At 49.9% G+C, this 22,899-nt stretch overlaps 1 protein-coding gene across 1 annotated transcript in view; it reads right to left on the reverse strand.

Moving 5' to 3' along the window:
• itprid1 (ITPR interacting domain containing 1) overlaps positions 1-22,899 on the reverse strand; it is a 185,103-nt gene that overhangs the window by 98,948 nt on the left and 63,256 nt on the right. The window contains exon 10 of the mRNA XM_070874657.1: positions 15,304-15,393. Coding sequence (XP_070730758.1) covers positions 15,304-15,393 — 90 coding nt within the window. The remainder of the gene's footprint in view (positions 1-15,303; positions 15,394-22,899) is intronic.

The raw sequence follows: 22,899 nt of genomic DNA on the forward strand, positions 1-22,899 counted from the left end.
TGCACAGTACTTGCCGGGTTTGAGTCCTGAGGATGAGTCATCCGCCAAGAGCCGCAGGTCGAGGTCATGAATGCCTGGCTCATGGTGATGGCCTTCTGCAGTGTGACTGTAGTATCCGCAGATAGTAGCCTTTGAAGAAGGCCCTCGTGGCCGTTTCCGATGACAAAGATATCCCACAGCGCTTCGGTGAGGTGTTCACCAAAATCACACAGTGCCACCAGCCTCCTGAGGTCTGCAGCATATTTTGCAATTTCCTGGCCTTCGGACCGTCGGTGGGTGTAAAACCAGTGTCTGGCTGTGAGGATGCTCTCTTTGGGCTTGAATGTTCTTGGATCAGCATTACAAGCTCCTTGTACATCTTGGTCATTGTCTTCGCTGGTGCCAGCAAGTCCCTGACGAAGCCATAGACGGTGGGCCCACAACTAGTGAGCAGGATAGCTCTGCGCTTATCAGCCAGCGTGATCGGATCATCGCCTGCCAGGTCGTTTGCTGTGAAGAAAGGCGTCCCAATCATTCCCATCGGCAAACTGCTGCAACGTACCAAAGTTAACCATTTTCGCGTGAAAGTCCGTAATCTCGTCACCAATTGTTATGTCTTTAGATGCTCTGATAATGACTCCACGAGGCAAAATATTGCACTTAAACTGTCGTGACCTTAGTCCATTTAATATAACTCCAGAGTGGGGATACCACATGGTAGATTCCCTTTTATACCTGGTTACCTGTGGTCTACAGGTGACCCTTAGGCCTCCATCAGTAGCACCCTCTGGTGGTGCCAGCATAGTTATTCAGTGTGAAACTTGGTGATGGTACCTCCGGTAAACAAGTCTCCATCTTATGAAACTATACAGTGACTACACAGAGTATATCTATAGTTTACATATATAACACTAACAATGAAAGACTTGTATTTATATAGAGTCTTTCACGACCACCGGACATCCCAAAGTGTTTTACAACCAATGAAATACTTTTTTTTAAAGTGTAATTACTGTTGTAATGTCGGAAACATAGCAGCCAATTTGCACAAAGCAAGCTCCCACAAAACAGCAATGTGATAATGACCAGATAATCTGTTTTAGTGATGTTGATTGAGGGATAAACATTGCCCAGGACGCTGGGGAAAATCCACCTGCTCTTCTTCAAAATAGTGCCATGGGATCTTTTACGTTCATCTGAGAGAGCAGACAGGGCTTTGATTTAACATCTCAATCAAAAGATATCACCTCTGACAGTGCAGCACTCCCTCAGTACTGGACTGGAGTGCCAGCCTAGATTTTTGTGCTCAAGTCTCTGGAGTGGGACTTGAACCCACAACATTCTGGCTCAGAAGCAATGGTGCTACCCACTGAGCCAAAGCTGATAGGTGATAGCTTTTTTGTTCAATTGAATGGTCCAAAAAAGTTTGAAATGGTGGAACTTAGCAAGGACAAGTTTGAGAGTCCCAAAATTGTACAATTTCAGGTCATAATTATCCTCAAGGATGGATATTTTGAAGGAGCAAGCCTTTAGCAAATGATACCTTAACAATAATATTAGAAAGACAATCAGGAGAAGAAAAAAAATTGAAAAGAAGAGGAGAGGGGAGAGAAAGAGAAGTCCTGAATAAGACAAAATAGGAGAGAAATTCGTGTTAGCCAGTAAAGTTGCCAGCAACTGGAGTTAACAGCCGTTGAAATCGGCCACAATGCTAATGGAGCAAAATTCATTTCGGGGGATGGAGATTGTTGGCACAGTGCTTACCTGTCATGCATGCCATCCTGGTGGCATTGATGGAGTCATCTGACTCACGATTTGTGTGCAGGTGTGGCGTTTGAGCCTCGCACAATCTCTGGAAGTGAGCCAGTGGTGTTCTCAAGGAATTGTGGATAATGAGTAGGCCTGAGAATTAAAGGGGCCATCCACACTGAAGCAATACTAATTAAAATGAAGTGAAACAATGCAGTTTTCAGCCCTCACTGTCTTTAAAAAATATATTTAATGTTAAAAAGTCCCAAATGTGAATATTAAGCTCTTAAAGCTGAATTTGTTTCCTAACGTCAACAAATGGAAAAAATGCATCAACACTAACACAAATGGTTCAGCAAGCCATGGAAGTGGCACCCATGTTCTCACACACAGCACTCAAGCTTTGTGCAAGGGATCAATACTGAAAGACAAGCTCTCTACCCACAGGGGCCAAGGGGTCCTCCAGAAAGAACAATGTGGGAGTACATCACCAAGGCCATCATTGCCAGCAGTGTTGCCCCCACTACCTGGCTCCAGTGCCCAAAGAAGCTTCATGGCATCAGAAGGATCAAGGTCAGTGGATGCATCTTCAAATGCTGTATCCTACCAACTGCACCACTAGCCTCAGACATTGCTCAATGCATGACCCCCCCACCCCGCCAATCACTCACCTACCAACAATCTGCACCAATGAGAGGCACACCTCACATTCCTAGCTTCACCTCATCTCCTTGAAGGAGACAGTGCTGGCCATTCTTGGCAGGGGCATAGCTGAGCCCTTGGCCAATAGTGGGGCTGAAAGGATACAAGATGCTGGTATCCTTTTATGTTATCCTCCTTCTGGCATGCATCTCATGCTTTCCCCCCCTTCCATCACCACTACTCCACCCTTGTGCATTCCTCATTTCACACCCAAGAAATGCATCCTGCCCAGCCAGTGGTTGACCAAGAAGAGGGAGAGGAGAATGTAGAAGAACAAGAAGACGAAGATTGATTTGACACTCCCAGCTACCAGCTCCTCAAGGTCAACCAGCAAGGCCATTTTCAGTGTCCCCTACTAGAAGTCAACAGCCTTCCACCAGCCATGCTGCAGCCACTGGGGTAGCACTGTGTGACATCCGTAGGGTAGGCAAAGGCACACACACGACAGTCACTAAGGGAATGCTCAAGGGTGATGAGTTGATTTCTTGATGTCACATTGGATCGATAGACTTATATTGGTGGATTGGGAAGTTTGCTTTGTGGTGACTTCTATCAGCATTTTGGCCAAGAGGAGACTCTGATGATCAGTAACTGAGAGAAGGTAAGGTGTGGGACAAATGTTGAAAGAAGAATTGGGATTGTGGTCATTGGGTTCCTTCTATTGCAGGAACACTTCAATAAAATCAAATAAACCCAGTCTAAAATCTTAAATCCAAACTTACCTGAACGATGTGTGTGTCCCTTTAAGAGGTGCAGACAGCGTCATTTTCAGCCTGCTTGCACACCAGCCAGGTTAACCTGGCGTGCTGAATTCATCACTAGGTTCGAAGTTCGCGCTTGTGACAAAGCGATTTACATCACAGCGCTGTAATTTTGATGATGCTCCCAGTTACCGGCAGCACAAAGGTAGGGACCAAAACAACGGCCACCGCGGGACCAGCCAGCAGCTGGCGAAAATATGGCCGTTACTGTTTTAGTGCCATTTAATGGTGCTACAGAGAGGCGCTAAGGCCATGAATTTCTCACCCAATGTTCTCCAATTAATCACTGGGAGGACAAAGTCATTGATAGTGGCCCCTGTCACGAATTCCATTCCCTAGCCAAAAACTCCCATTACCCTCCCTGACCACTGTCTCAGGCTAAACTAGACTGTTCATAACCTCAGCGTCCTATCTGACCACAGAGCTTCTGCCCCCATATCCTCTAAGAACATAACATAAGAATTAGGAACAGGAGTAGGCCATCTAGCCCCTCGAGCCTGCTCCGCCATTCAACAAGATCATGGCTGATCTGGCCGTGGACTCAGCTCCACTTATCCGCCCGCTCCCCGTAATCCTTAATTCCCTTATTGGTTAAAAATCTATCTATCTGTGACTTGAATACATTCAATGAGCTAGCCTCAACTGCTTCCTTGGGCAGAGAATTCCACAGATTCACAACCCTCTGGGAGACTAAATTCCTTCTCAACTCGGTTTTAAATTGGCTCCCCTGTATTTTGAAGCTGTGCCCCCTAGTTCTAGTCTCCCCGACCAGTGGAAACAACCTCTCTGCCTCTATCTTGTCTATCCCTTTCATTATTTTAAATGTTTCTATAAGATCACCCTCATCCTTCTGAACTCCAACGAGTAAAGACCCAATCTACTCAATCTATCATCATAAGGTAACCCTCTCATCTCCGGAATCAGCCTAGTGAATCATCTCTGTACCCCCTCCAAAGCGTGTATATCCTTCCTTAAGTAAGGAGACCAAAACTGCACGCAGTACTCCAGGTGCGGCCTCACCAATGCCCTATACAATTGCAGAAGGACCTCCCTGCTTTTGTACTCCATCCCTCTCGCAATGAAGGCCAACATTCCATTCGCCTTCCTGATTACCTGCTGCACCTGCACACTAACTGGCCAATTGTGGAGCAGTGGAGGCGTGGCCTAAACAGTTGGAGCTGTGAGCAGTGAGAGAAGGAGCTGCTGCTTTTGCTCCTGGCTGGGCCTGTGAATCAGCCCAGGAAGAGAAGGAAGGAAGGAAGGGGCTTCACCACCAACTTTCACCCAGAGGGAGAGGAGGAAAAAGCAGAAAACTTGAACAACTTCACCATTTCTACAAAGAGTTGGAGAGAGGGGGAAAGACCAACAACAACATCCAGTGTGGAAGGAGGGAGACTCTACCATTCTACAGGTGGGTGTATTGGTGCAGTCCCTAAAAGACTTTGCTGTATCGGTGGGGGAGGAAAGAAGACCAGTCGGGGGCCGGAACATCGCGGGGGGTGTGTGTGTGTGGAAGTGTGTGTGGGGGCCTTGCTTACAACTAGGCCCCACACACCTTTGAAGCACCCCTCCCCCATTGCCTAGCCTGGGATAGCTGGAGCTACCAGGCTGAAGAAACAATAAATCCACCCTAATTAAACATTGTTGGGAGTGTGTGCCTGTGTGGCTCCAGCTGCACCAGGTGAAGACATCTTCTCCCCTCACCCGAAGACCACCCCAAAGACTATTTTTGTTTGCCATCTGGGGATTGCACCCACCCACAGCTGCGAGGGGAGACCTGCCCTCGCAGTTTCCCCCCTTCCCACCCCCCTCTCTCTTTCTCTGTTACTCTCTGTCTCTCCCCTCTCTCTCTGAGAGCCCTTTTCCTCCCAAATTGATTGGAAAAATATAAAACAATTAAGACAACTGAGCAGAGGGAGCAAGGCCCCTCCCCAATTGTCAACTAGGGGAGAGGTGTGCCTCGTTAAGAGCTCCTCTGCTCAGTCTATTAAACGAGGCCATTTAAAGACCATTAAGGCCTGTGACTTTGGGGTGGGTGTAGCCCTTAAAGGGACCCTGTGATGGCGACCCCATCTACACCGGTGGCAGGGCCAGCTAGGACTTATGCGCAGGCGGCATCCACATCCACGGCACCTCCTGCGCCACCTGCTGCCCTGCCACCATTCAGACTTATAACTACGAAACACGGGGTCAAGAGCTACACTCACCCCACAATGAGCATTGAGGAGTGCGTGTGGGCGACGGCTGGGGTAGTCGGACCCTCGGCCATTGTGGCAGCCTCCAAGATGTCTGGGAAGGCCGTGTTCTTCCTGGGGTCGGAGCGGGCGGTGTCCCTGGCCATTGAAAAGGGGCTCACGGTGGGCGGGGCGTTCCTGCCGGTGGACCCTCTCGAGGCCACCGCGCAGAGGGTCATTCTATCAAATGTCCCGCCCTTTGTTCCCGCTGAGCTCCTCCTCCCTCACCTACACCAACTGGGGGAGGTAAGGTCGGGGATCAACCCCATACCGCTCGGCCTCAGGGAGAGCAGCCTGCGCCACGTGTTCTCCTTCCGCCGCCAGCTCTTTGTCCGGCTGGCGCGGGAAGAGACGACAGAGGGCAATTTTAATGTGGTGCACGAGGGGACTGCCTACCGCGTCTTCTGGACGTCGGACGGCGTGCGGTGCCATGCCTGCAGGGAGGTGGGGCACGTTCGCAAGAACTACCCCGCCTCCAAAGCCGCCAAACCACCGAGGGCGGACAAGGCTGGCGCCGCCGCCACCCCTCCCCCTAGTAGCGTCCGCGTGCCGGGAGCCGTAGGTGCGCGGGCATCGTTGGGGGCCTTTGTTTTCACGGCCTCCGGCGGGGGGGAGGGAGAGCGTCCGACCGGAAAGAAGGCGCAGAAGGCGGCGAAACACCTAGAGGCGGGTCCCCTTAGTGCGCCAGACAAGCTGTTCACCGCGCTCGGCCCAACCCCGTCACCGGCGAGCGCGGGGTGCCCTGAGCCCGTGCCCGAGCCCTTGACTAATACCGCAGAGGGGCTCGGGTGCGGGCAAGATAAGAAAAAGGGGGGAGTGGAGTGGGAGGCCTCGGAAGACACGGGTGTCTCCCTGTCTCCGTGCCCCCCCCAGGAAAAAAAGGAGGCGCCGCTCCAATGAGGCGGGGGGGGAACAACATCCCTCCGCGGAGCAGTCAGTGCCCGCCGCGTGTCCCGCGTCCCCCACCGGCGCCCCCAAACTGCGCCGTAGGCACGAGGAATCTGTCCCCGGGGAGGGTGAGGCAGTCGAGGCTGCCCAGCCGCTGCCTCCCGGGGATGGCGTGAAAGATCTACCTGTCGTGGGGCCAGCGGAAGAATGCGTAGCTGCCAGGTCGAGCGTCCCGGGGACTGAGGCGGGCGGGGCCGAAAAGGCCGAACCTGAGCCCGCCCAGCCAATATCCAACTTCACCCGGGATTTGCTCGACTCGGCAGAAATACAAAGTATTAACACTTTTAATGAAACTGTACATGCTGGGCCGGGGGGTGGCGGCGGGGAGGGGGAGGAACACCCACCCTCGCCCCCTACTTTGGAGCTGGAGCGCTTGGAGGGCCTGGGGATTTTCTTTGGCCGGGTCTCTCCTTGTTCCCCGGTTCCTGGGGCGGAGGAGGAACCCCTTCCGCTGTCGCTTCCCAACCCAGCACCAATTCTAAAAGAACCCAGTGGAGACTCCTCTGCCGACGATCCTGGGGGTGGGATCGGGGCAGAGCCAGGGCCGGATGGAGCGGCCGGGCCGTTTGCCGTACCTCGTGCGGTCGACGGGCCGGCTGCTAGCGGCGACCTCCCGGAGGAGGACGGGGACTCGGTGGAGGATGCGGGTGAAGATCTCGAGTCCATCGCCAGTGAGGCGGTGGATCTCCTCGTGCCCGCCGCTGAGTCCCCCCTCATTCCCGTAGAGGATCTCCGGGACTTTTTGGTCGAGAGCCAGGGTCGCCGCAACCGAGCCCATCTGGCCCGGAAAAGATGGTCCGAGCCGGGGCTGCTCATTGCTTCCGTCCGCGTCGCCGCTAAAACCATGGCCGCGGGCGGGCCCTTATCAAGGGCGCAAGGCCTTGAGCTGCGCCGGCTCAAAAAGTTCCTCGCTGGGCTGCTGAAGGAGTGGAGGTCAACAAAAGACTCCGCTCCCTCCCCCGCAATAGGTTAAGGTAGAGGTTGCACTATGCTTTTGCCATGAAGATAACCATAGCCAGCCTCAACATCAACGGCGGCAGAGGGGCACGCCGTAGGTTTGACAATTTTTCACTCCTGCGGGAGGGGAAACATGCGGTGTGCTTCCTGCAAGAAACCCACACCGTTCCGGGAGACGAAGCCACGTGGCTCCTGGAATGGCAAGGAGAGGTCCGCATGAGCCACCTCACCGCCACTTCTAGTGGGGTGGCCATCTTGCTGGGCCCGCATTTTCAGCCGGAGATCTTGGGGGTCGAGGAGCCCGTGCCAGGCCGCTTGCTGCACGTAACGGTTCGCCTGGGGGATGTGCCGCTCCATCTCGTGAACGTGTACGCCCCTCAGCCCGGCCCGCAGCAGGCGCGCTTCTTCGAAGAAGTGTCCGCTCTTTTTGGCTCCGTTGACGTCGGCGACTGCATTGTCCTCGGGAGGGATTTTAACTGCACCCTCGAGGCGAGGGACCGCTCCGGTGCCCCGCAGAGCATGACGGCGATGGAGAAGTTGAGGGACCTGGTCGGGTCCTTCGACTTGGTGGACGTCTGGCGAAATCTCCACCCCGACTCCAGCGCCTTTACTTGGGTGAGGCCTGGAGTAGGATGGTCCAGAGTCGACCGCCTTTACGTGTCTCGGGCGTACGTTTCCTGCGTCCCGGCGGCCTCCATGCGGCCGGTGCCGTGTTCGGACCACCACCTGGTGTGGGCGGAGCTCGCTTCGCTCCGCGCGAGGACGGGGTCCGTGTACTGGCACTTTAACAACCGGCTGCTGGAGGACAAGCGGTTCCAGGACTCGTTCCGTCGATTCTGGTCCGACTGGAGAAGGAAGCAGGGGGGCTTCCCCTCCTGGAGGCTATGGTGGGACGTGCCGTCTGCGTCTTCTGTCAAGAGTACGCGAGGGGGTCGACCAAGAGCCGGGCGGCCGGAGTCGGGCGCCTAGAAAAAGAGGTGCTCGACCTGGAATCCCGTCTCAGTCAAGTCGTCGAGGACCCGGCCCTGCGGACGGTGTACGAAGCTAAGAAGGCCGCGCTGAAGGACCTGCAGCTCATCGGGTCCCGAGGCGCGTTCGTGAGGTCGCGGATCCGGTTCCTGCGGGATCTGGACCGCGGCTCCCCCTTCTTGTCCTCGCTGGAAAAAAGGCAGAGTGTCCGTAAGCAGCTCTTGACGGTGCTGGCCGACGACGGCTCTCTCGTCTCGGATCCGAAAGGCGTCAACAACAGGGCCCGTGAATATTACGGGGCTCTGTTCTCTCCGGATCCGTCCAGCGAGGAAGCGCGTAGAGTTTTGTGGGAGGACCTGCCGAAAGTCAGCCCGGAGGGCGGTGAAAATTTGGAAGCTCCGCTAAGCCTGGTGGAGCTGACCGGTGCCCTCGCCCGGCTCTCGAGGGGAAAATCCCCGGGGCTGGACGGGCTGACCGTGGAGTTCCACAGGTCGTTCTGGGACGTCCTGGGGAGCGACTACGCGCGGGTCCTGGGGGAAAGTCTGGCGACCGGGGAGATGCCCCTCTCTTGGCGCAGGGCAGTCATCGTCCTGCTGCCTAAGAAGGGCGATCTCCGCCTCCTTAAGAACTGGCGCCCGGTCTCCCTCCTCAGCACGGACTACAAAATCTTCGCCAGGGCGATGTCTGCTCGCCTTGGCACCGTGCTGGACCACATGATCCACCCCGACCAGTCCTACACGGTCCCGGGCCGGACAATCCACGATAACATCCATCTGGTCCGGGACCTCATCCATCATTCCCAGGAGGCTGGTCTGTCGGTCGCCTTCCTATCTCTCGACCAAGAGAAGGCGTTCGACAGGGTGGATCACGACTATCTGCTCGGAACTCTGCGCGCTTTCGGGTTCGGGACGCATTTCGTCACCCAGATCCGACTTTTGTACGCCGCCGCGGAGTGTCTGATTAAGGTTAACGGGTCCTTGACGGCGCCCCTTCGCTTTAGGAGAGGGGTGCGCCAGGGATGCCCCATGTCCGGCCAGTTATACGCCGTTTGCGTGGAGCCTTTCCTGCGCCTCCTGCGGACGAGGTTGACGGGACTGGCTCTGCAAGGGCCGGGCGTGGAGGTTGTCCTCTCGGTTTACGCCGATGACGTGCTCCTCGCGGTAGAGGATCCCGCTGACCTGCGGAGGATGCGTGAGTGCCAGGAGATTTACTCGGCCGCATCCTCCGCCAGAATCAACTGGGAAAAATGTTCCGGACTCCTGGTGAGTCAGTGGCGGGTGGACTCCCTGCCGGAGGAGCTCAGGCCTTTTGCCTGGAGCACGACCCATCTCCTCTATCTGGGAGTCTACCTTAGCCCCGACGAGGAAGCCTGGCCGGCAAACTGGCAGGAGCTGGAGGCCAAGGTCGCCGCTCGCCTAGGGCGCTGGACAGGACTGCTCCGAGTGCTGTCCTACAGGGGTCGAGCGCTAGTCATAAACCAGCTGGTGGCCGCAATGTTGTGGTACCGGCTGGTCACTTTGACCCCTCCCCCTGCGTTTGTCGCCAAGATACAGAAGAAGCTGGTGGACTTCTTCTGGAACAACAGGAAGCACTGGGTCTCTGCCGCAGTCTTGAGTCTCCCGCTTGAGGAAGGCGGTCAGTCGTTGGTGTGCGTCAGCGCCCAGCTCGCGACTTTCCATCTTCAGACCCTGCAGAGATACCTTTATGTCGAGCCCCCTCCTAGGTGGTGTGCTCTGGCGATGTATTTCTTCCGCCAGCAGCGCGACCTCAATTACGACACGCAGCTCCTGTTTGTGAACTTGGGGGGTGTCAGGACCGCCCTCCAGGAGCTGCCTGTCTTTTACAAGGAACTCATCAGGGTCTGGAACAAAGTCTCCACCAAGCACAGCTCTCCGCCAGCTGGAGTGGCGGCTGTCCTGCAGGCACCTCCACGACCGAGGTTTTATGTGGCGGTCGGAAGAGAGGGCTGTGGCTGGTGAGGTGACCAGGGTCAGGGACCTGCTCGATGGCGGAGAAGCAGGCTGGATGGCGCCAGGCACGCTGGCGCGGCGCCTAAATTCAGCCAACGTCTGCCGCGCGGCCGAAGCCATCGAGTCGCTAAAAACAGCTTTAGGCCCTGACTCTGTTAGGTGCATCCAGGAGGCTCAAGCACGTGGGGAGATCCCGTCCGAACTGACCCCCGTCCGGACGGAATTCCTCATCGGCGCCAAACCCCGGAACCTCCCTCCGGAGCCTCACAACTTGAGCCACCTCGAGGAAATCCCCTCCGTGCCTTTCAGTTCCGCGCGGAGGGGTTTCCTGTACGGGCTGCTCCTGCACACTCTCAACTTTGCCATCCTCGCCGGCCGTTCGGACACGCCATGGCGTACCATCTTGCCGTCCGGAGGAGGCGGTGGTCCCCGATGGAGGGCACTCTATGTGGGAGTCCTCCCATTATTCATCGGGGACTTGGCCTGGAGGGTGGTGCACGGAGCAGTGCCGTGCAACAAATTTTTAAGCCGGTTCACGGACTCCCAGGCCGCCTGCAATTTCTGCGATCTGGAGGAGTCCGTGTTCCATGTTTTTATTGAGTGCACAAGGTTGCAGCCCCTGTTTTATTATTTAAAGGGGCTGCTCCTGAAATTCTGGCTGCACTTCAGTCCCACTTTCCTGATCTTTGGGCACCCTGTGCAGAGGGGAGCGGGTAGGTCCGAGAGCCTCCTCGTAGGACTGCTTCTGGGCACGGCCAAGGGTGCCATCAGCCGGTCCAGACAGCGGGCGGTCGAGAGGGTCGTTCAACCTGACTGCCTGCCTCTCTTCCGCTCTTACATCCGGTCCAGGGTGTCCTTGGAGATGGAGCACGCGGTGTCCACCGGTACGCTCGCGGCCTTCCGCGAGAGGTGGGCACCGGAGGGACTGGAGTGCATCGTCACGCCCGGCAACCAAATTTTAATTTGATTTTATGTTTTAAAATTTAATTTGTTTTAATTGCCGGTGCTTTTAGTGTCCCCCTCCCCTTTTATAGGGGGCACTGGAGGAAAAAATTTGATTTTAGTGCCCAAAAAAAAAAGAAAAACACAAAAATGAAAAAAAAGGGCCTTGTCAATGTCTGGTGTGTCATCCAGGGCGGGTGGCACGGTTTAATGTTTATGTTTTTTCAGGTAAACTCCAAAAGAGTTTCATGCACAAGAACCCCCAGGTCCCTCTGCACCACAGCATGTTGTAATTTCTCCCCATTCAAATAATATTCCCTTTTACTGTTTTTTTTCCCCCAAGTTGGATGACCTCACACTTTCCGACATTGTATTCCATCTGCCAAACCGTAGCCCAATCGCTTAACCTATCTAAATCTCTTTGCACTCTCTGTGTCCTCTACACAACCCGCTTTCCCACTAATCTTTGTGTCATCTGCAAATTTTGTTACACTACACTCTGTCCCCTCTTCCAGGTCATCTATGTATATTGTAAACAGTTGTGGCCCCAGCACCGATCCCTGTGGCACACCACTAACCATCGATTTCCAACCCGAAAAGGACCCATTTATCCCGACTCTCTGCATTCTGTTAGCCAGCCAATTCTCTATCCATGCTAATACATTTCCTCTGACTCCGCGTACCTTTATCTTCTGCAGTAACCTTTTGTGTGGCACCTTATCGAATGCCTTTTTGAAATCTAAATACACCACATCCATCGGTACACTTCTATCCACCATGTTCGTTATATCCTCAAAGAATTCCAGTAAATTAGTTGAACATGATTTCCCCTTCATGAATTCATGTTGCGTCTGCTTGATTGCACTATTCCTATCTAGATGTCCCGCTATTTCTTCCTTCATGATAGTTTCAAGCATTTCCCCCACTACAGATGTTAAACTAACCGGCCTATAGTTACCTGCCTTTTGTCTGCCCCCCTTTTTAAACAGAGGCGTTACATTAGCTGCTTTCCAATCCGCTGGTACCTCCCCAGAGTCCAGAAAATTTTGATAGATTATAACGAATGCATCTGCTATAACTTCCGCCATCTCTTTTAATACCCTGGGTTGCATTTCATCAGGACCAGGGGACTTGTCTACCTTGAGATCCATTAGCCTGTCCAGCACTACCCCCCTAGTGATAGTGATTGTCTCAAGGTCCTCCCTTCCCACATTCCTGTGACCAGCAATTTTTGGCATGGTTTTTGTGTCTTCCACTGTGAAGACCGAAGCAAAATAATTGTTTAATGTCTCAGCCATTTCCACATTTCCCATTATTAAATCCCCCTTCTCATCTTCTAAGGGACCAACATTTACTTTAGTCACTCTTTTCCGTTTTATATATCTGTAAAAGCTTTTACTATCTGTTTTTATGTTTTGCGCAAGTTTACCTTCGTAATCTATCTTTCCTTTCTTTGTTGCTTTCTTAGTCATTCTTTGCTGTCGTTTAAAATGTTCCCAATCTTCTATTTTCCCACTAACCTTGGCCACCTTATACGCATTGGTTTTTAATTTGATGCTCTCCTTTATTTCCTTGGTTATCCACGGCTGGTTATCCCTTCTCTTACCGCCCTTCTTTTTCACTGGAATATATTTTTGTTGAGCACTATGAAAGAGCTCCTTAAAAGTCCTCCACTGTTCCTCAATTGTGCCACTGTTTAGTCTGTGTTTCCAGTCTACTTTAGCCAACTCTGCCCTCATCCCACTGTAGTCCCCTTTGTTTAAGCATAGTATGCTCATTTGAGACACTACTTCCTCACCCTCAATCTGTATTACAAATTCAACCATACTGTGATCACTCATTCCGAGAGGATCTTTTACCAGGAGATCGTTTATTATTGCTGTTTCATTACACAGGACCAAAGCAAAGATAGCTTGCTCCCTTGTAGGTTCTGTAACATACTGTTCTAAGAAACAAACCCGCATGCATTCTATGAATTCCTCCTCCAGGCTACCCCTTGTGATTCGATTTGACCAATCGATATGTAGGTTAAAATCCCCCATGATTACTGCCATTCCTTTTTCACAAGCCTCCATTATTCCCTTGATTATTGCCCGCCCCACCGTGAAGTTATTATTTGGGGGCCTATAAACTACGCCCACCAGTGACTTTTTCCCCTTACTATCTCTAATCTCCACCCACAATGATTCAACATTTTGTTCATTCGAGCCAATATCGTCTCTCACAACTGCCCTGATATCATCCTTTATTAACAGAGCTACCCCACCTCCTTTCCCTTCTTGTCTATCTTTCCGAAAGCTTTCACCAAGGTTGTCTACCTCCTTAATGTTGCCCATCTCTGCCCCTGCCCCAGTCCACCTACTGCAGAAACCATTGTTCATGCTTTTGTTACCTCCAGATTCTAATATTCCAATGCTCTCCTGGGCAGCCTCCCAGCTTCCATCCTCCCTAGGGAGCCCATCCTACTGCCTGTACCCTGTTCACCCATCATCTTTGTACACGCTGACCTACATTTGCTCCTCGTCCACTTACACCACAGGATCAAAATTGTCCCCTGCCCGAAACGAGGCAGACGCACCCCGTTTCTACTGTTTTTACTGAGCGAAATTCCGCTCTTCGTTTTTTTTTTCAGGCGGCCTGGAAGTTGCTCATAATGGGGGAGGAAATGGGGCAGTGAGCACACCAACAGGGTGGAAATGGGGCAGTGAGCACACCAACAGGGAGGAAATGGGGCAGTGAGCACACCAACAGGGAGGAAATGGGGCAGTGAGCACACCAACAGGGAGGAAGTGGGGCAGTGAGCACACCAACAGGGTGGAAATGGGGCAGTGAGCACACCAACAGGGAGGAAGTGGGGCAGTGAGCACACCAACAGGGAGGAAGTGGGGCAGTGAGCACACCAACAGGGAGGAAATGGGGCAGTGAGCACACCAACAGGGTGGAAATGGGGCAGTGAGCACACCAACAGGGTGGAAATGGGGCAGTGAGCACACCAACAGGGTGGAAATGGGGCAGTGAGCACACCAACAGGGAGGAAATGGGGCAGTGAGCACACCAACAGGGTGGAAATGGGGCAGTGAGCACACCAACAGGGTGGAAATGGGGCAGTGAGCACACCAACAGGGTGGAAATGGGGCAGTGAGCACACCAACAGGGTGGAAATGGGGCAGTGAGCACACCAACAGGGAGGAAGTGGGGCAGTGAGCACACCAACAGGGAGGAAGTGGGGCAGTGAGCACACCAACAGGGTGGAAATGGGGCAGTGAGCACACCAACAGGGTGGAAATGGGGCAGTGAGCACACCAACAGGGAGGAAATGGGGCAGTGAGCACACCAACAGGGTGGAAGAAGGGCAGTGAGCACACTAGTAGGTTGGAGGTGGGGCAGTGAGCACACTAGTGGGGTGGAGGTGGGGCAGTGAGCACACCAGTGGGGTAGAAGTTGGGGTGGTACAGAGTAGCCACCGCTGTCAGTCATCAGGGGGTGCCAGGCTGTCCGTTGGCGGCCTGCCCGAACCCGGGGGCATAGTTGTTGGCCCGACATGACAGTTGGCCGACAAAATAAAAACATGGCGACAGCGCCAGTGCATCCTCCCCTTTAATGGGAGCCACACCACCATTGCAGAAGGCCACAGCCTCACTGCACCATCAGGAAAAAGCAGGTTTTGGCACCGCCAGGCAGGAGGAAGATATTCACGATGGAATTTTGGCGTCGGGGGCGGGAACATCAGCGGTGCGCACTGTGACAATGCACTTAGCACAGAACGGCAGCAGCAGAGCGGGCGGGGGGGGGGGCGGGGGCGTGGAGGGGAGAGGAGAGCAGGTCACCGCTGGCATACAGCCGGAGCGGAATTTTGATAATGGCGGCCATTGCACGAAAAGTCGGCGGCCATTGCACTCCACAGCGTGGCCAACGATTTCCGATGTTAAAGGCCTTAAGGAAAGGGGCAATTTCGGCCCCCTTCATTTTTTAATTCTCATCCTCATATTCAAATCCCTTCATCCCTTCATGGCCTCGCCCCTCTCTATCTCTTTAATCGCTTCTAGCCCTACAACCCTCTGAGAACTCTGGCTGAGAAATTCATGTACTCACTGTCATTCCGTAGCACCATGAAATGGTAGCAGTTCCCACAGGGCTGCCATATTTCTCTTCCCTTTTCTGCTGCCGGTAAGTGACAGTGCTCTGCAAAAGAAATGGCAGCATGATGACATCAATCGGCATGCAATGCCAACTTACCACCACCAACACGAACTTCAAACCTAGCACTGGCTCCTAAGCATGCCAGGTTAACCTGGTGTGCAAGCAGTGGCTGACAGCGGTGAGGACAGCTGTAATGTCTAAGCTCGAATTGTTTGTAGCTCCACACTGTGGATGTGGACGTATTGTGTACTGCAAGTGCAGGGTCAATAATAAACAGAACCAGGCAATTCCAGAGACTTCCGAGAGAGCTGCCTGCCATGTTAGGAAGCTGTGTGTGCTGTGCTCTGTGAATATATCACAGTTGGCGATGGAAGATGGGATTTTTTGGATGATTTAAAGCTTAAATTTTGTTGGTGAAGGATTCAGCTAGCTGACAGAGAGACTTTGGAAGTTTCTGACTTTGGAAAAAGCTACAAAATCCAAGGTAAAATACAGCACACGGTGTGAATAGCTAGAGATTAAAATGGCAGGTGTATTGGGATATTTGAGAGAATATAGACACGACCGGGAATGTTTTAAAGCGTATGTGGATCGGTTAGAATTGTATTTCATTGCAAATTATATAATCGAAGTTCCAGACAATGCAGTCCAGAACCAGGCTGTGTTGGAACGTAAAAAAGCGATCTTCTCATCGGAGGCAGGTCCGGCATTATATAACACTCTTGTAAATCTGCTTGTGCCTGACGAGCCAAAAGGACACAACGCTTAGAGATTTTAACGAAGCTGGAGCAGCACTATAGCCCCAAACCGTTAGAAATTGCTGAAAGCTATAGTTTCGGGAGTCGGAATCAAAAGTCTGATGAGGTATCAGTGATGACATCGTAGCATTAAAAAAGCTATCGATGTACTGTAATTTTGGAAACTTTCAAAACCGAGCAATACGGGATTGTTTTGTTTGTGGGGTGAAAAATGATGCAATCAGGAGGAAGTTATTGACGATGGATGACTTGACTTTTGAGATTACTTGTCAGACAGCGAGGTCGATGAGCATGGCCGAATAATATTCCCGAGAATTAAATAATGATTATGGTCATCAGTCAACCGAGGTAAATCACCTGCAGGTTCAAAGTAAAAGACGGGCATGGCCGAAAGTCTCAGAAACTGAAAATTCTACCAGAGTGTCGAAGTCATGCTATAGGTGCCTGGGACAACACATTGCTCAAAGTTGTCCATACGTGAAGGCAAAGTGTTTCTTCTGCAGAAAGACTGGACATCTTGCGAAGGCATGCCGGCTGAAGGGTAAACCAATTTTTAAAGCTATGAGTCCAGTGTTCAAAGCTATGAGTCGAAATCCCAAGAGACTACATAGCATGGAAGAACAACAACAGGACGAGGAGATGTTAGAGTTACACGTCATCAGGAGCATGAGGTTAACGGACAGCGATTCGGAAAGCATCAAAATCCCCATAGATGTTGCGGGATTCAAGATACCAATGGAAATTGACACGGGTGCATCTGTGAGTGTAGTACCGAAGTCACTGTACTGCGACAAATTGCATCATTTTCAACTGGAGAAATCCAAGATAGAGCTGCGAGGCTACTCGGGAGAGAAAATTCCTGTGGTAGGCCATATCACCGTACCGGTGAAATATAAAGATCAATTTCAGAACTTGCCTCTAATAGTAGTGAAAGGAGACAAGTCTGCCTTACTAGGAAGAAATTGGTTGAGCTCACTGAAGCTGGATTGGAGTAAGATTTTGTGTGTGGAACCAAGATTTTCATCAACGGATTAGGTTATCAAGAAGTATCTGAAGGTGTTCTGCGAAACGGGCAGTCCGATCCAAGGCTTCAAGGCGAGTGTCAGGGTACAGAAGGACGCTAGATCGGTTTACTACAAGCCACGTTGCGTACCATATGCACTCAAGGAGAAAGTTGAGCAAGAACTCAAAAGGCTAGAAATTGAGAACATTATTTGTAAGATAGATCGATGTAATTGGGCTACACCCATTGTTGTTTTACCTAAGTCTGATGGTAAAGTAAGGTTGGGTGGTGACTATAAAGTAACTGTAAACCAGGTTCTAGAGGGTAATGTCCCCAATACATTGCTGAATATGGAAGATTTGTTCACAACACTGACAGGTGGCCAGATCTTCTCAAAACTGGATCTTACGAATGCCTACTTACAGCTTTAACTAGATGAGGAGTCCAAGTCATGCTTGACTATAAATACCCATCTAGATCTATATCAATTTAATAGGCTACCATTTGGAGTGTCTTCCGCCCCTGCCATATTCCAAGGGGTGATGAACCAGATTTTGCAAGGTATTGAAGGGGTAGTATGTTATTTGGATGACATACTAATTTCTGCAGCAAATAGACAAATTCATAATAACATATTGAATGAAGTCCTCAAAGGCTAGAGAAGCACAGAGTACGAGTGTCTGCTCGTAAGTGTGAGTTATTTAAAAACTCAGTGGAGTACTTAGGGTACAGAGTAGACAAAGATGGTTTGTATCCAACTGCGGAAAAATTGGATGGAGGTTTGCTGTTCGGTGCTTATGGTCCGTAACGATGGTAAACATACGACCAAACAAGTATTTGTGAAACTTCTTGACCCCCACAACTAATGCCAAAACTTCTCTTTCAATTTGCACATAAACTTCTCTTTCAATTAGAAATGCACCCACTCCCAGGAATGTCACTGAACTTCATTCATTCTTGGGTCTTTTGAACTATTATGTGAAGTTCCTATCAAATTTAGCTACAGTATTACATCCACTGAATGAACTTTTTTTTTTAAAGTGGTTAAAAGAATGTGATACAGAATTCAAGGAGTGTAAAAGAAAATTGGTAGAGAGCACCATGTTAGTTCACTATGACATATTTAAGGAGATTAAGCTAGCATGTGATGCCTCTCCGTATGGAGTTAGGGCAGTAATCTCTCATGTATTAAGTAGTGGGGAGGAGAGACCAATTGCTTTTGCTTCACGCATTCTCAGTGCCAGTGAGAGTAATTATGTGCAAATTGAAAGAGAAGTTTTGGTATTAGTTGTGGGGGTCAAGAAGTTTCACAAATACTTGTTTGGTCGTATGTTTACCATCGTTACGGACCATAAGCACCGAACAGCAAACCTCCATCCAAAATCCCCAGTTTCAACATTAGCTGCAGCCTGAATGCAGAGATGAGCTTTGATTTTGTCAGCATATACATATGATATTGAATACAGATGAACAGCTGATCACAGTAATGCTGATGCAATGTCTAGATTGCCTTCCCCATCAGAAGTTTCACCCGATCGGGAAGAAGTGTTTTATTTTTCATACATTGATGAACTGCCAGTCACAGCTGAAGAGATTGGTAAAGCAACCAAATGTGACCCAGTGATGTCAAAGGTGTATGAGTATATTGCAAATGGATGGCCAAACCAGGTAACAGACAAACATACACATCCATTCTTCATTCATAGGAATTAATTATCAGTCGATAACGATTGTATCATGTGGGGTGTAAGACTGGCTATAACAAATAAATTCAGGTCCAAATTATTAGGAGACCTCCATGACCAGCAGCTAGGAATGTGCTTGACCAAGAGTTTTGCACGCAGTTATTTATGGTGGCCAGGTCTTGATAAAGATAGAGGGTACATCGTGAGTCAGTGTACAACATGTCAATCGGTAAGGAAGCAACCACCACCAGTACCATTACAGCCATGGAAATGGCCTCCCAGGTTGTGGCAAAGGCTACATGTTGATTTTGCTGAGTTATAAGGACAACAATTGTTCACTGTGATCAATAGCCATTCGAAATGTGTTGAGGTGTTTCCAATGTGGAAAACAACAAGTAGTAAAACATTGGATATTTTACTAAAATTATTTTCTTCATTTGGCCTCCCTGAAGAAATTGGTTCGGATAATGGACCACAATTTCATTCAGAAGAATTTGCACAATTCACGAGCAAAAATGGTGTGAAACATACCAAGGTTCCACCATACCACCCTGCTTCGAATAGTGCAGCAGAGCGCACTGTACAAATTGTAAAACATGCCCTCATAAAACAAATGTTAGAGCCAAATACAAGGAAACGACAGTTGTCATTGGATCACAAATTAGCTAATTTTTTGATTACATATCGAAATACTCCTCATACAACTACTGGTAGAACACCAGCAGAGTTGTTTCTCAAACGACAGCCACGAACCAGATTCTCGTTGTTAAAGCCAAATTTGGCACAGTCTGTAGAAGAGACACAATTAAGACAGAAAGAGAATTATGATAAAGGTAGAGTAAAAGAGAGAAGTGTGAAATTAAACCAGAAGGTAAGAGTGAAGAACCATTACCATAAATGGTTAAAGTGGTTACCAGGAAGAGTGGTGAAGATATGTGGTCCTCGCACATATTTGGTAAAGATGTTTGATAATGGACAGGTTAGGTTTGTTCATATTGATCATATTTTACCTACAGACATGGAAGGAGTTGAAGGTGGGAATGATTCAATTATTTCTGACTCATCAGATAGTTTTGATACACCAGTAGCAAATCCTAAATCCAATGTTCTGGAAACAAATCCAGGAGAGAATCAGAATGAAAGTCTGAGTCCGTGTCAGGAAAACAAAGAGCCTGAATTTAGAGTGAGTTCAAATGAAAATCAAGGAAATTCCGTGGAGGAAAATGTTCCTCAGGATGAGCCTCGAATGAGTGTGAAATCGACACCATGTTTGGAAGGTTCTGTTCGAGAGTGAAGGTATCCTCTTTGAAACAGAAAACAAGTGGTAAAGTTAAATTTGTAAATATGGAAAAAAAAATTATATCCTGTGTTATGTACAAACATGAAAGTTATGTATGATGTTGTTTTGATTGCTTCTTCATTAAGGAGGGAGTAGTGTAATGTCTGTAAGCTTGAATTGTTTGTAGCTCCACACTGTGGATGTGGACGTATTGTGTACTGCAGTGCAGGGTTAATAATAAACAGAACCAGGCAATTCCGGAGACTTCCGAGAGAGCTGCCTGCCATGTTAGGAAGCTGTGTGTGCTGTGCTCTGTGAATATATCACAACTGCATCTCTTAAAGGGACACATACATCATTCAGGTAAGTTTAACATGCATCTTTACCCCTCTGTGTTTCTCCAACTCTGGAAGTTCCCCAAGATGGCTCCTAGCTGGCAGCCTCAATCCATGGAATCTGCTGCTATCCTTTGCCTGTTCTCTCCTTGCTTCCAATATTTAAGTGCCCTGGCTCCATTTTAGCCCTATCTACAAGTTAACTACAACTTTACTGCTATTTTAAATTGCAAAGCCTGCTCTCCGCTTCTCTCACTGAGCCGTTGGATCTCTTCTCAAATTTGGCTTCCGACTTCCAGGACTTCTCTGGACATCAAGACTACGCCTCTGCACTGGTGTACACTGGACTACGCCATAAAGCCCATGAAAGGGGGTCTCATAGAAACATATAAAATTCTGACAGGACTGGACAGGTTTGATGCAGGAAGAATGTTCCCGATGTTGGGGAAGTCAAAACAGGTTAGGTGAGTGGGCAAATGCATGGCAGATGCAGTATAATGTGGATAAATGTGAAGTTATCCACTTAGGTGACAAAAACAGGAAGTCAGAATATTATCTGAATGGTGACAGATTAGGAAAAGGGGAGGTGTAACGAGACCTGGGTGCCATGGTACATCAGTCATTGAAGGTTGGCATGCAGGTATAGCAGGCGGTGAAGAAGGCAAATGGCATGTTGGCCTTCATAGCTAGAGGATTTGAGTATAGGAGCAGGGGGGTCTTACTGTAGTTGTACAGAGCCTTGTGAGGCCACACCGAGAATATTGTGTTCAGTTTTAGTCTCCTAATCTGAGGAAAGACATTCTTGCTATTGAGGGAGGACAGCGAAAGTTCACCAGATTGATTCCCGGGATGGCAGAACTGACAAATGAGGAGAGACTGGATCAACTGGGCTTGTATCCACTGGAGTTTCGCAGAATGAGAGGGGATCTCATAGAAACATAAAAAATTCTGACGGGATTGGACAGGTTAGAGGCAGGAAGAATGTTCCCGTTGCTGGGGAGTTGCAGAACCAGGGATTATAGTCTAAGAATAAGGGGTAAGCCATTTAGGACCGAGATGAGGAGAAACTTCTTCACTCAGAGAGTGGTTAACCTGTGGAATTCTTTACTGCAGAAAGTTGTTGAGGCCAGTTCGAGTTCATTAGATATATTCAAAAGGGAGTTAGATGTGGCCCTTACGGCCAAAGGGATCAAGGGGTATGGAGAGAGAGCAGGAAAGGAGTATTGAGGTTGAATGATCAGCCATGATCTTATTGAATGGTGGTACATGCTCGAAGGGATGAATGGCCTGCTCCTGCACCTAATTTCTATGTTTCTATGTTTCTAACCAGGTGACACAGTCTCAGGTTAACAGCTAAGCCATTTAGGACTGAGATGAGGAGAAACTTCTTCACTCAGAGAGTTGTTAACCTGTGGAATTCCCTACCGCAGAGAGTTGTTGATGCCAGTTCATTGGATATATTCAAGAGGGAGTTAGATATAGCCCTTACGGCTAAAGGGATCAAGGGGTATGGAGAGAAAGCAAGAAAAGGGTACTGAGGTGAATGATCAGCCATGATCTTATTGAATGGTGGTGCAGGCGCGAAGGGCCGAATGGCCTACTGCTGCACCTATTTTCTATGTTACTATGTTTTCTATCTGCTGTGTCCCTGATTTGCTGTTCTGTTGCTTAAATTTGAAAGTAACTTTGGTCAGCCAGAGTCATTTCCCCACTGCTGCTGTTCTCTGTTGAGCTTGTGACTGGTTGACTCGTTCTACTGCTTGAGTGGGAATAGGGTTGACGGACCAGGAGATGGGTCTCATGGACAAGGTGAGCTCAGAGAGACCATAAGAGGAGACATGAGAGAATCTAGACAAAGTTGCGAGTTTAGGGCTTGGGTGGGGAAACCTGAAGTAGTTTTACTATGTTAAGTTATTGTTATTGAGCTCTGTCACTGTCTGCAGCCACAACTGGAGCACTAAACCAGGGCATGGACAGCACTCTTAAATTTTATGCAACAGGCTTCTTCGAAGCTGCAGCAGGTGACATTTCCCATTTCACCGTTGTATCAGGGAAGTCACATAGATTCTCTGTACCGGGAGCAACATCTACATGGCCTGGCATCTATGATCCTTGCTTTCACTTCATAAGAACATAACAACATAAGAAATAGAAACAGGAGTAGGCCATACGGCCCCTCGAGCCTGCTCCACCTTTCAATAAGATCATGGCTGATCTGATCATGGACTCCGCTCCACTTCCCCGCCTGCTCCCCATAACCCCTTATCCCCTTATCATTTAAGAAACTGTCTATTTCTGTCTTAAATGTATTTAATGTCCCAGCTTCAACAAATCTCTGAGGCAGCGAATTCCACAGATTTACATCCCTCAGAGAAGAAATTTCTCCTCATCTCTGTTTTAAATGGGCGGCCCCTTATTCTAAGATCATGCCCCCTAGTTCTAGTCTCCCCCATCAGTGGAAACATCCTCTCTGCATCCACCTTATCAA

The sequence above is a fragment of the Pristiophorus japonicus genome, chromosome 1 (genome assembly GCF_044704955.1).
Source record: "Pristiophorus japonicus isolate sPriJap1 chromosome 1, sPriJap1.hap1, whole genome shotgun sequence".
NCBI classification, from domain to species: Eukaryota; Metazoa; Chordata; class Chondrichthyes; family Pristiophoridae; genus Pristiophorus; species Pristiophorus japonicus.